Below are 12,987 nucleotides of genomic sequence, written 5' to 3' on the forward strand. Positions count from 1 at the left end.
ACCTGCATTGCAGAGGGCCACTCTGTGCAACTGAACGTGTATTATTTGATGCAGTTTGCGTGTCTGAAGTGTGTTTTTGTTAGAGAAATATTTTTTTTGAATTGCGTTTTCTGAAAATGGTGTTTTTGTATCATTTCAAGGGGGGCGGGGGGGGGGGGGGGGGGGGGTGATAATTAATAAGAGTGATATTCAGAGTGGGCAGGAATAATTGCTTTTTTATTACTAATTAGTGTAATTTTGGATGCTGATGGGGCTCCTTCAGGGCTACAGCTTAAATATCCTTAGATTCCTTCCACTAACCAGGTTTAGCCGATTTATCTGACTTTTTCATCCTGCAGACAAGTTAAACTTGTAGAAGACACTCGATGCAGGAAAGCCCACATCAGCACTGTAGCTCACAGCAAACACGTCTTAAGTACATTTGTGACACTTTTATGCCCACATTTTTCCCCTTGTGTTTGACGTAAATTCATCACAGGGTGACATCAACAGCTTTGCGAGGCTGCTGTGCTGACTGATGAATTGAAGTTGCAGAAAGTGCGACTTGAAAATGACCGATGGGCCGGGCCTCTCGCTCCAGCGCGGGTTTTTGTTCTGCATGATTACATAAGAGTCATCGATCAGCGTTTTTTCGTCCGAAGCACACGGCGGGTAATGTGCCCAAGTGATCACGCTTTTAGCTGCGGCCGGGCAATATTTATTGATGTGGAGTGGGCCGATTGAAGGTTAGCTCAGCGTTTGTGAGGATTTAGCATGCACAGCCTATTTTTACCTTTATCTCATTACCTCATTTGTGTGCAGCTCATTGTTTTTTCTATCCACTGATAATTCAGATGCTTAATATTCAGCGTTACTTCTTGTCAGTCAGTCGTAAACTGTTTACTTCTCATAACATGAATATCTATAGAATCTACAAAAGCAATGCAATTAAACACATATCAATGTAGTATAATTTCTATTTGAATTCAATATTTGGTTCAGGTTTCCACTCACTGACTATATCTGATTTCAAGCCTGTAAAAAAAAAAAATCCTGAGATTGAACTGAATTCCTGAAATACGTACAGACATCACGTGCACAGAACGTTCACAAGAGTGGGAGTCATCCACACACTAGAACATCGTGACATTGGTCGTCGTGACCTGGGAACTGCATTAGGTGTGGAAACACAACAAGCGGGAGCCTGATCTACTTACGTCTGGCATGTTTGCTCTGATTAGCATTGCTAATGGCCACGCCCTGCCGAAGCAAATACCCAGAGATCTTTGATTCAGTCTCCACATTTCATTTCATTTTGTCTTTGAACCAATTCCCTGGAGCTTCAACACCATGTTCGGAGGCTGCAGGGTGAAGTGAGCCGCCAATTAGACAAGACATTGTGTTGTAGAACAAGAATAGATGCAGTAACGTAAATTCACAGGCACGCACACACAAACAGACCTAAAAACACAGAAACAACAAAATACCATCCGACAGTTAAGGTAACCCCAGCACATGTAAAACATTTGGGAATAGCAGTATTCCTGTTGAGACAAATATAATTTGTGTTCCAAAGTGATGGGATTTTGATGCACTGTTGTGATTGACGTGCAGGTCTGTGATTTTGCCCTGCAGAACACCTCTGTAATGGAATGAATCCAGCATCCACAACATGGAGGCTGAAGCAGTCAGAGACGTTTAGTAGCAGAACAGCAGATGATAGCAAGTGATGCTTTAAAGAATTTGCTCGCGGATTCTCGGCTCCCAGCTGCGGTTACATCCTCCCCCAGTAGTTTTCTGAAGTTATTTATTTGTTCACTTTTTTGGCAGAGCCTCAGATCGTGGATTAGTAGAGATATTCTCTGGCTCATTTGTGGCCTAATTTGGTCGGTTTTAGAGGCCCTTGTGGACACTTTTGGCCTGTTATCGGTGGTGTAGCATACCCTCCTCCTGCCAGTGTCTCTGACAGTCTAAACCCACAGCACATGAGGGCCCATCTTAGCATCGGGGCTCAGGGGCCTCACTACAGCTTTAGCATGACATGGAAGAGAATGATCCTTCCTCCACGGAGAGTCATCCTGACCCAGTATAACAACTTCTTTCCCTCCCGCACACTTTCCTTTTACAACATAGAGCCAGTTATTGACTGGCTGCTCATGTTATATTTATGTTAGTTTTAGGGCATTCTCCTTCTGCTTAAAATTAGGATACAATTAGTGAGGCAGTGATTTACGATTCTGCATCTGTATTAGTAAATACTGTATGTTACAAGTTCCAATCCTCAGTGTAACATACAGATAGTTTTAACCCTTGTTCGAAACTATAAATCAATCTATTTTAAATAAGTATAATAAGCTACCAATGAAGGTGCGATACAGTATTACAGTGTACAAAATACATCAGGAGTTTAGCAACACATGGATAAAAACAACGTGTGTGGTTTATTCAATAGGATTGAGAATTGATAAAGCAATAAGAAAGAAAAAATGCATTAAAGTCTAAAGTCTAATCCAGTGAAGTGAAATTCATGTTCCAACTTCTCTGCACAGTTGATTATTCATAGGTTGATTATGGGGTTGTCATTTTAGAGGTGGACTTAAGCACACACACACACACACACACACACACACGCACACACACACACGCACACACACACACACACACACACACACACACACACACACACACACACACACACCTGGGCTCTTTCACGAAATGAGATCACTAAAGAACCCCTGGACAGAACCAACATGTTCACGGCTTATAAAAACAAAGAAGTGGGAAGGAGACGATTAGACTTGGATCCAGGAAACTGAGGTAATTGGGGAAGGTGAGAGAGGAGGAAATGAACACACAGGCGGTGAAGTAGAGCACTAAAGAGACCCACCCCCTCTCTCTTCCTCTACTCTTTCCATACTTGTTATTCCTAAATTTGCAGATATAGATAAACAGTTTTATTGTAAGTCTCTCTCTCTCTCTGTCTCTCTCTGTCTCTCTGTCTGTCTCTCTCTCTCTCTCTCCCTCTCCAGCCTGGTACCTAAATGGCTGCCCGACATTTGGTTTGTTTATCATACACACATTTGCTGCCAAACTGGCTTGATTCTGCCAGATAGTTGCAAAGATGATCTTTTTGCTTGACATAGCAAGCACAACACAACATATTCTTCTCACAGCTGTAAAAAAAAGAAAAAAAAAGTGTGATTATATGCATCATAATAACAGTTCTCACACAAGGGTTGTAAAGCAAAGAAAACTAACTTTGTGTGCAGAGTTCCATCTGTGAAACGACGGATTTAGGATCCAAGTATATTCACAGAATTATCGTTTCAACATTCCGGAGTCCAACCTCCTATTTTTAAAAGGCAAGATGAGGCTAAAGGAAGACAGGAAGTCCAGGGTAATAATAAAATAAATAATTATCCATCATGTCGGTGTTTATTTCAACTGGTATTGAAGCACATGTGCAGCCTTTATATGCAGACAACTGAGGAGTGATTGTTCTGATTTTATTGACCCTTGAATCTACAGTCAACAAAATTGACTTCATTCATTCTTTTAAAAGAAAGGAAACGTGTGTTTAGCCAGCTTCATATTAGCCTTTACGTCAAAACTTGTTAAAGTCTTGGTGTTTTACCCTAAAAGCACCTCACTCTCCTGGCGGCATCCATTTTAGAAAGCCTTTTTTAAATGTCATGCACACGTGGGAGCTGAAAGACAAGCAAACCAATTCTTCAAGACTAACAAAGAGCCTGTGATGTAAAAGAGTAAACTTTTATCTAAGTTATCAAGGGACCTGGGTGAATAATACGAAAACATACAAACTGTATTATTAGTTGCATTTACACGCCACAAAAATATGAAATATGACGTTTAAATGCCTGCCAGATTTGAACATTTACTGAAGGTTTTTAAATCTCAACGAGGTATTTAATATCATTTGTTGCACCTTATTTGGGATGTAAGTTAAGCTAAAGGGGATCCTTCAGAGTTTGGTAGGTCTCAGAGTGTGCTGGAGGCCGAGTGGATCGTGGGACGCTGCCATCTTGTTTCAGCGGCTCCGGGCGGGTCACATGTTGCCTTAATCAGCTGCTGACAGTTTCAGGCTCCGCTTGCTCTCAAACCCCCAAAAGGAAACTTTTGTCTTTTTGCCCCTTCACAATTCAGGGGACCCTCAGAGGATTCTGTTGTCATTATTTATTCATTCTGTCATGTTAATCAGCATCTATCTGTGATTGCAGGATGAAACGGCTCCTAATTAGCCAATGTTAGCATTGAGGTTTCAGCTATGTTTAGAATCCTGATCCGGTTTTGAGTATGGCGTTACGTTTGAACCACGGTACCTCATTTACATCGGGTTTAGAGCTCTCTTTAGATAATTTACTGATTTTGTTTTTCCACGATGAGCCTGATGAGTGCTCTTATAAGGTGTTTGCTCACAACGTGCGTCCACTAAAAAATTTGTTAAGACATTTTCAGATTCCTGCAGGAAGACGAAGAATCGGTGTGGAGATTAGAACAAAGAAGCCACCAGGGTGGTTTGAATAGGTCTGCATGGACAGACTCAATGTCAGATCTTGTCAGAAGTAACATTGATTCAAACAACCAGGGAAGTGAAGAGCAAATAAGTGCCAGACTTTGGTTCAGGGAGTTTTCCAAATCGATCCGTCAGTGAGGAAGAAGTCCTGAAGGAGTGGGTTTAAATCTCAGTCACTTCACTTGTTTAGCAGCATCTTTTGCATACCGTACTTTTATTCTTCTTGACTTTAAAACAGATGGTGTCTTTCAGCGGCATTGTGGGAAGCAGCTTCAGAAAAGTGGATGATTGGCTGGCTGAAAGCAGCAGAAATTCAGGACGGGACGTGGATGCAGAATGACTGGGAATGACGTTTCAGCTTCCAGAGTGAAAAAAAACGTTTCTCCTTTCAGAAAAACCTGTATCTAGTTTGTTTTGCTAGGTGATGCACCAGAGCGCCACTGATGCACAGTGGCTAAATTAAAAAAAAAACCCAACTAATTGTTACCACGCTGCTTTTCAGGTGTTTGGGTGTAAATAAAAGTACTCCGCAGCTGCGCGAATACAGTGGATTACATCTTCTGAGGATGCTAATTTAAGGCATTTCAATTTGGAGATGGTACATAATTGTATTGTCTTTTGAGGCAATGTTTCAGAATTTCTTGGTTTATGTCCAGGAAGACTATTCAGAGATGCTCTCCTCACAGTCCGAGCAGAGGCTGAGCGAGCTGTGAAACAGATGGGAAAAGAAAGTTGAACAAAGCTGTTTGTCAGCTGTGATTGTTTCACAGGCAGTTTTATCACAATATGGAGCTGTTGCGTTTCAGTACACACAAAAGTGTCCGCCATTAAATCCAACAAACTTAAAGATAATGAGCCCAGAGAATTATGAAGCCTATAAATAGATAAAACACAATTGGATTCAGATAACCTTCAGCGTTGACTTTCAAGGTAACAAAGGAGGCACTGCATATTCTCAATATTTCTTTTATATCGCGACACAGGAAGGCTGGGAATCATGATGGAGAGTCGTGCATGTTGTTATAAGATCACATCCACCTTCAACTCACCGGCGCCGTTTGGGGTTGTTGCCCATTAAGTCAAATAATGGGACTGAAACACACGAGGAGTTTGTCCTTGAGATTTATTAAGTGAGATTTTTTTAAGGTACTGTAAAATCTAATACTAATTATCCATTTCTTTTAAAGTTTTTAGTAATATCCAGAGATATTTATTACCTATTTTCTACATTCCCTTAAAAGTTTGCATCTCTTTAAGACAGTGCAGCAGTTTTACAAGCAAACTTTGAAGTGCTAATAAAAGTGTTGTGGGCTAGCTTCTGAGGGACTCATCCATTCTTTGATACCTCCTTTTTATTGCACACATACAGTAAGATTTCCCCTTTGTCAGTAATGGTCCTGTCTATAAAGGAGCATTATAGATATTTACAATTTGGTTCAGCCTTATCGTACATTATGTTCACTCTCTGTTATTATGCTATCGATTCCCAGCAAGTAAACTGCTCTCCCAGACAAAGTTTTATCATTTTTCCAATGTTGCTTCATAAAAGCGCATTTCCAATTGCCCCTGCACGTTTCAGTGCATGAGAGACAATGCATGTGCCTTTGTTAGTCATAAACAACAATATTAATGCTAATAATAGCACATTAATCACTCATGATAAAGCTGAAATACTGTCATTTAGATAAAATACAAAATGGCAACAATATCACAAGTTATCTAATTTCACACTAAATCTGCAGGATTCTGCAGACATGCCGAACATTTGGGTTGCTAACATGGCCAAAACGTTATTATCAGGAGGACAGAGACAAAATGGTAAGAAGGGAGTCGCTGCTGCTGCTTAGGTAATTCAACTACAATTATGGTACCCTGTTGGATGTCAGGCCATGCAGGCAAATCTAACAAAATGAACAGGCCCTTATTTTTATTAAGTTTACCATAATGGGCTTATTTATAAATCCCCTTTGCCTTTTCAGCCAACTGGCAATGAGTGTTTAGTAGAAAAAGCAGTTAGAATTGCATAAAATGAGTCTCCAACAATTACGTAAAGTAGCATATATGTGCCAAGAGAAGCGTGTGGACCATGTAGCAAGACTAGAAAATAAATAGTGATGTTTGATGCATGAAAATAAATAGTTTCAGTGCAGCTGTTGTCAGGAGCGACCGACCCTGTACTTACCAGATTACTGTTCTGAATTATCTGTGTTTTATATTGGACACGAACTCACAGAATTTGATCATGCGGCACAAATGTTGATTTCATTCATCGACCTCCAAAAAGGCGTTGAGCTGTATAGATGCAGAGTACAGTCGGTGTGTGAGAGAAAACCTCAGTCCTGCTGTCAGTGTGAAATCACACATCAGCCCCATTTGCTCCGCTCAGCGTCGGAACACAATATTCAGCCGAGGTAATCTTCTCTTACCATGTTGTGTATGAACATGAAGAAACTTTAAATCATGAAACATATCTGAATGTTTAAAACTGCTGTGGAAAGTATTGAAGCAAATCAGGCAGATTGTGGTGGAGATGTTGGAAAGAGGAAGCGAGTGAGAGGAAATATGCTAATTTTCCTTCAGCTGATTAGTCACCCTCTCTGTTTACTTGGTTTAGTCCTCATTGATTATTTTGGATTTATCTTTAGCAATATTACTTAATGCTGCTGCTGCTTCTACTTTCTTTGGTCCTGCAAATATACCTTCATCAGGCAGCATTTTGTCAGTATTGACCTGCGCGTGTCCACCACAGCATCTTTCAGCATCCGTCACTCATCCAGGTGTACAGCACCGGCACATTCGATAGTCCACAATTAATACAACAAATGTGGATTTTTGCCCCAATCTGTTGTTTTTCAGCCTCAAAAATGAGGATCCATTACATTTGATTACATTCAGCGCATGTTATCGACGTTCTGACCTTGGAAAACGTGCCGCACCAAACAGTAAAATATGATAAACAGTCATCCGTGCCTGCTGCTCATGGTTGGCAGCTTAATGGCCACTTCGTGTAGGGGCTCGTGAGTAAAGCAGCCTTTACTGCAGTGATGTAGTGAGTTCGAGCAAAGGCTAGCACCTCTGCCAGTGACAGAAAGGCTCCGCCACACCAGACTGTGGCCTCTGACCTCCTGGAAAACTGATTCGTGACTTTGGGTGCACATATCTGGGGCGTAAAAGCACAAGTGAACGTTAATTACACCCAGTAAGGCAGTAAAGGCGCTGTGCACCATAATAATGGGCGAGGGAGCCTGGAAACCTTCAGCATATTTAGGTTCTTTTTTTAATTATTTTAGAGAAACTAAATATGTTGTGTGTTTCAGAAAAAGGGTTGTACTTTGTGACAGTGTGTTTCAGAGTGCTAATTTCTTCGGAATTTTCAAATCCTATTGTTTTTTTTCCCCAACACTTTCTGTATCTGTCTGAGCTGTAAATTGCCATATATTTAAAGTGCAACAGTGTCACAGTCATTAACCTACAGTGTGACCACGGCGTCTCTGCGCCCATTAACCACCGAGGCTTTAGGGGATTGAGTGAAATGAAGTGTGTCAAGTATATATGAAACACAAACGGAGTGAGAATTTGCTTATGTTGGACTGTAGCTGATGTGTAAGTGTCACTAATTGTTTCCTAACTACGTGCGAGCCAGTGATTTGGTTTTTAATACTCATCAGGGATCGTTTCAGCATGAGAGGAAATTCATCCATCCTGATGGATGGACTCTGACTCAGCAGCAGGAATTCTCTCCAAAGGACTGTTGGGAAAAGCACCAAACTCTTGTTGGGTTTATTTACTGCTTTAGTAAACAAGAAAGCGTTGGGGTTTTATTAGGAAGGGGGGTTTAGAGTTGGATCAAGTTTAGCATTTCATGACAAAATGTGGGGTTTCACGTCATTTATGGGAAGATCTTCGAGAGAGAAGCGCGTTTTTCCTCCAGAATGGGAGTTTGTTCCAGTTTTTGTCTGCACCAGTACCAGTAAACTGTTTTCCAAACCAGTTCTAGTTAATTAACAGTCTGTTTTCAAGTCATTACATGTGTTTGCATTGTCCCTCCCAGCAGGACGGAGGGAACAGGTTTAGGACTTAAGTCTTGCATGTGGGCGTGTGCATGCACGTGTGTGTGGGTGTGTGTTATGCTCCTGTGATGTTGGCTGTGTTTGGGTGTGTTTCATTTCCCCCCCATGTGTTTGTCTCTGTTTGTGGTCCACAGGTCCGCCGCTGCATTGTTCATCAGCCTCCTCCTCCCCCGTTGAGCAGCTCCCATACCCTCCCCCTTCCATTGCAGCCAATGAGAGCCAGGGAGGGTTGCTAGGTAACAGTGCAGCTCAGCCAGCCCAGGACTCTGACTCTGAGGATGAGTTTGGCCCCAATTCATTCTTAGTTAAAACTGGCTCAGGGAACCTGTACACTCCTGCCACTGCAGCTGCTGAGGGTGAGTTGGTTTTCAAACTACTGTTGCTTTCTGGAGGTCCGCCTCCCGCCTGTTCTCTCTGCCTTCTATGATAGGTCATACAGATGACTATGGGCTACAGTATGTCCCATTTTCACTCTGAGCACCAGCAGGGAAAATTTAAATTTTGAGTCAATACGTAGCCGGAGGAATTGGCCTGAGCTCTCCACAGAGAGGTCTGCAAAGTTCAGCCTCAAAGAGACGGATGTTTTTTTTTTTTTTGTTTAGTTTGCTGTTGTTGGTCGCAGATATGTCTCTCCCGTTTCAATCCTTGTTAGAAAACATCGCAAACAGGCAAAGAATCTGCAATCTGCCGCCTCCCCGCTGCATCGGCGGTGACCGGGCAGATTGACTCCTCTAAAGTTGGATCAGAAAATTCCAATTCTCAATAGGAAAAATGTCCTTCTCATTTCTCCTTAACCAATTTTCTCCTTCCATTGAACTAACGCTCATTCAGACTGACAGTGTGACATTCACACCCAAGCTGCAAACATGGCGCTGACAGCTGACAAAAAAAACTTGTGACAGGGAAACATGTGCGTTAGATTTCCTCCCCGTCGGAGTTTGTTAACCATCGAATCAAGAGTTCACAGACGAGGCCGACACACAACAGAATATGTAATTGAAAAAGCTTCTAAATTGGCAAGCTGCAGGGCTGAATTGCATCAACGTGCCCCAACTTCAGGCTGGGAAAAATGGGGAGGGACTTATTAATCAAACTGTGAATAGCCACAGTCACAGGAGAAACATGCTGGTCACCCAGTATGAATATAACTGTGCCAAAGGGGACAATAGTGAAGGAATGGCCTTTACTGTGGCACATTTGTCCCATAACAATGTCAGCCATTTGCATAGGTACAGCGTTTAGTCTGGCCTCTGGCTGTCATTAAGAGCGGATTGGGGAGAAATATCCCAGCACTCTTTGCTGTCATTGTCATTCATGGAATTTTCTTTTTTCCACATTTCTTTTACTCCTGAACGCAAAGACTTTTCCTGCTGCTTTCATTTTGATGCCCTTTGCCCCGAAGACATCCTGTTTCGTTGCAGTGAATAAGCAGTAAATCACACAAAGTGAGGGTTTTTTTGTCTGCAATTCCTTGTTTGATGTGGTTTTATTTCACAATCCTGCATATTTGGTTTGAAGTTTTTCTTTGATCAAGTACAAAATGCACCTCTTAACAAGAGCTGACATGCTGTAATAAACAGTTGCACAGTTATTGTCGGTAATTAAACTATTTTCAGTCTATTTAGTGTATATTTGTGGCTTATTATCGCTTCAGATTAGAGTTGCTGAGGTTATATTCAAACCTACTTTTACAGGGTTCCTGTATCTTGAAGATTTTGGAGTTAAGGGAGCACATTGTTATTCAGGGTAGTAGCCTTCAAGGCTGTTTATCTTTTTTTTGTGAGGGGACGCTGGTTTTCATTTGGAAGAACACTGAGCCAGGATTTCTCCAAGGCTGACAAGGCTGCTCGCTGAAGCCTGCAGTCCTTTTGTGTAGCATGTGTTTGAGTGTGGCCCTCGGCTTTCTCTGAGGGTCTTCTTCCTGGGGAGAGTGCCTGGTGGGACCCTGCTACCACACTGAGCTGCGAGATCTGAAACACTGCGACCTCGCCGTATTTTGCATCCCTTAATGCAAAACAGCGTGGGGTCGGCCAGTGTTGACTTCAGTGCAGCCGGGCTCCCCGGTGAAAGGGACCTGCACCCCATCACCTCACAGCTGACCAAGCAGGAATGCTGAGCCGGGTGGCAGGATCGGGATTGTGCTCGTGGGCGAATTTAAATAAGCCTTCATTTGAACTGCTTAATCATCCCTCCGGAGGTGCAAGGATGGGGGAAAACGCCGTTAAAAGAGGTCATCCCAGATAATTCATCTACAGACACCATTTGGAATGAAACTATGTGAGGCAAAATAATAATTTAATGAGTAGCAAATGGCACTTGCGCGCCGGATTTCGACATACGATACAAAAATCTTTCTCTTTCTTTCTTGACAATAAGCTATAGGTTAACAGGATGGAACAGACAAGTTCTAATCGTCATGCTCTTTTGTCTGCACACTGGGACCACGATAATGGTTTTACATGTCTGTGTATCTTCTTTCCACTGACGTAGATTGAAAGGTACGGCTCCTCCGCCATGATAATTACAGACCATCTGTGCCCTGTAACGTAGCGTCAACCTCTTGATGGATGCAAGGCAGAGACATAAAGAAGGGAGCATGGGTAGCCACTTGTCTTTTTCATCGTAATGCACGTCAGAGGATGACAGAAAATCCATTTGATCTGAGAAAGGCAACGGGAACATATGGCAGGGCTCGGCCTAAAGCACACACTCGCAGGCTGAGGTCAGCTTGCTTTTGAAAATCAAATGTTGTGTTCATGTTGTTTTGCTGATGTTGTCTTTGGAGTTCCATCATCTTGCTCTCCTGCCAGTCTTTCTGCTGTTTCCTCCTCCCCAATAAAGTTGGTGGGAGGTTATTTCCTGCATAAACAGCAGCAGGGTTTTTCTCCTCCAGTTAGCGATGAAGGAGAGCTTATGTTCCCATTCCAGAAGCACTTTCCCCCCTTGTTCCCACAGAGGGCGGAACGTTATGCCCACCATGTGTTGTTTATGGTACCTGTTACCCCTCAAATGAGTCAAGGAAAGACAGCTAGTATTCCCGCTTGGCTTTTCCCTCCAGGCTTTTCGAATGCTGCAGGAAATAGCAGGGCCGGCAGCAGAGACAGCAGCTACGGGGAGCCAGGAGAGAGTGCAGCTTCACTGCTTTCATGATAAATCCTGTTTGTATCTTTATAGACAAAGGCTACTCAAGTGGAAACTCTGCTCCTGTGATTAGCCGTGGGGGCTGTGCCAGCGAGCAAGTTTTTAACGATTTATCCGCGTGCTTGATGACTTTTGATTAATTCCGTATCGAGTGGCTCACACCTCGGTGCCTTTATCTGGTGTTGGGGGCATGTCATATCACGTTATTTCATCAGGTGTGACAATTAGTGCGGTAGATTTCAGCAAATGTTCAGAAATAGAAGATCTCCTTGGAAACGGTGGGTTCTGTTGTGTTCGCTGCACCTGTGTCAGGAAGACAATTTAAACGGTTTAAACTGTTCTTAGCAGTAGTGGAAATAGAAAATGTTGCAATGTCTTCTCTTTTCTTGATGAATTACAAGTTTAACATACGTTTTTGAGCAAGTTATTGAGTTGAATCATTTCAACTGAAATAAGTTCTGCACAAAATGTTTTTGCCATGTTGCGTTTGCTAAAGGTGAATCTGTCTCTACAAAGCAGAACAATTATTGAAATATGGCAGATTTATTTGTTTTTTGCTGCGCTTTTAGGCCTCATCTTTTGATTATTGCTCAATACAAACATTAAGCAAATCCCGGTCTTGGTTGAGCCCAACCCATTTCTATGTGCCATTAAAAATAACAGTAAAATAGTATTGTCAAACCTTAGTAGTGCTTGATTTCTCACCACTTGCATGCCAGCAATTACAGCGTCTCACCATTCGACAGACATTCCTCTGATCTCTGGGGTGGGTGTTGAGGTCCTAACTAATGAAGTGGATTTGCCTTAATTACTTGTCTAGAATAGCGCCAGGAGGCTTTAACCAGCTCATACATCTGTTCCAAAGAAAAGTGAAAAATGTACATTCCCAGTCTGAGTGCAGATCGTTGGGCTTCGGCTCTGAATGCTCTGAATCTGAAACTTTGGCTTCCCTAACAAAGGTCCCTCTTCTCTGTCTTCCCTCATAACAAATGAATCTGCCTTTCTTTTTAGATTCCTTGTGCAAAGCAGGTCAATAGGAAACCATTTATTTTATTTTTTTTGTCCTGCCGGACGGTGGTGAGTGATTGTTGCTGAATCGGCACGACTGCAGCGGTCATGCTGTTCTGGGCTTTGTCCTACACCCTTCCCTGCTCCTCATCCTTCTCTTTATTTCCACAAGCACGTGAAGCTGAACGGTTGTTGGTGTGAGGACAGCCCTGCTTACTGTAAACCACTATCTAGCATCTTGGAGACTGAAACAGC

General features: G+C 42.4%; 1 protein-coding gene across 14 annotated transcripts in view; it reads left to right on the forward strand.

Moving 5' to 3' along the window:
• tenm4 (teneurin transmembrane protein 4) overlaps positions 1–12,987 on the forward strand; it is a 97,223-nt gene that overhangs the window by 24,687 nt on the left and 59,549 nt on the right. For 10 of the 14 annotated variants that reach the window (XM_057049256.1, XM_057049258.1, XM_057049259.1 and 7 more), the window contains exon 4: positions 8,718–8,939. The exons of the other annotated variants lie outside the window; for them this stretch is intronic. In XM_057049256.1, coding sequence (XP_056905236.1) covers positions 8,718–8,939 — 222 coding nt within the window. The remainder of the gene's footprint in view (positions 1–8,717; positions 8,940–12,987) is intronic. 14 annotated transcript variants of the gene reach the window in all.

The sequence above is a fragment of the Takifugu flavidus genome, chromosome 12, assembly GCF_003711565.1.
Source record: "Takifugu flavidus isolate HTHZ2018 chromosome 12, ASM371156v2, whole genome shotgun sequence".
NCBI classification, from domain to species: Eukaryota; Metazoa; Chordata; class Actinopteri; order Tetraodontiformes; family Tetraodontidae; genus Takifugu; species Takifugu flavidus.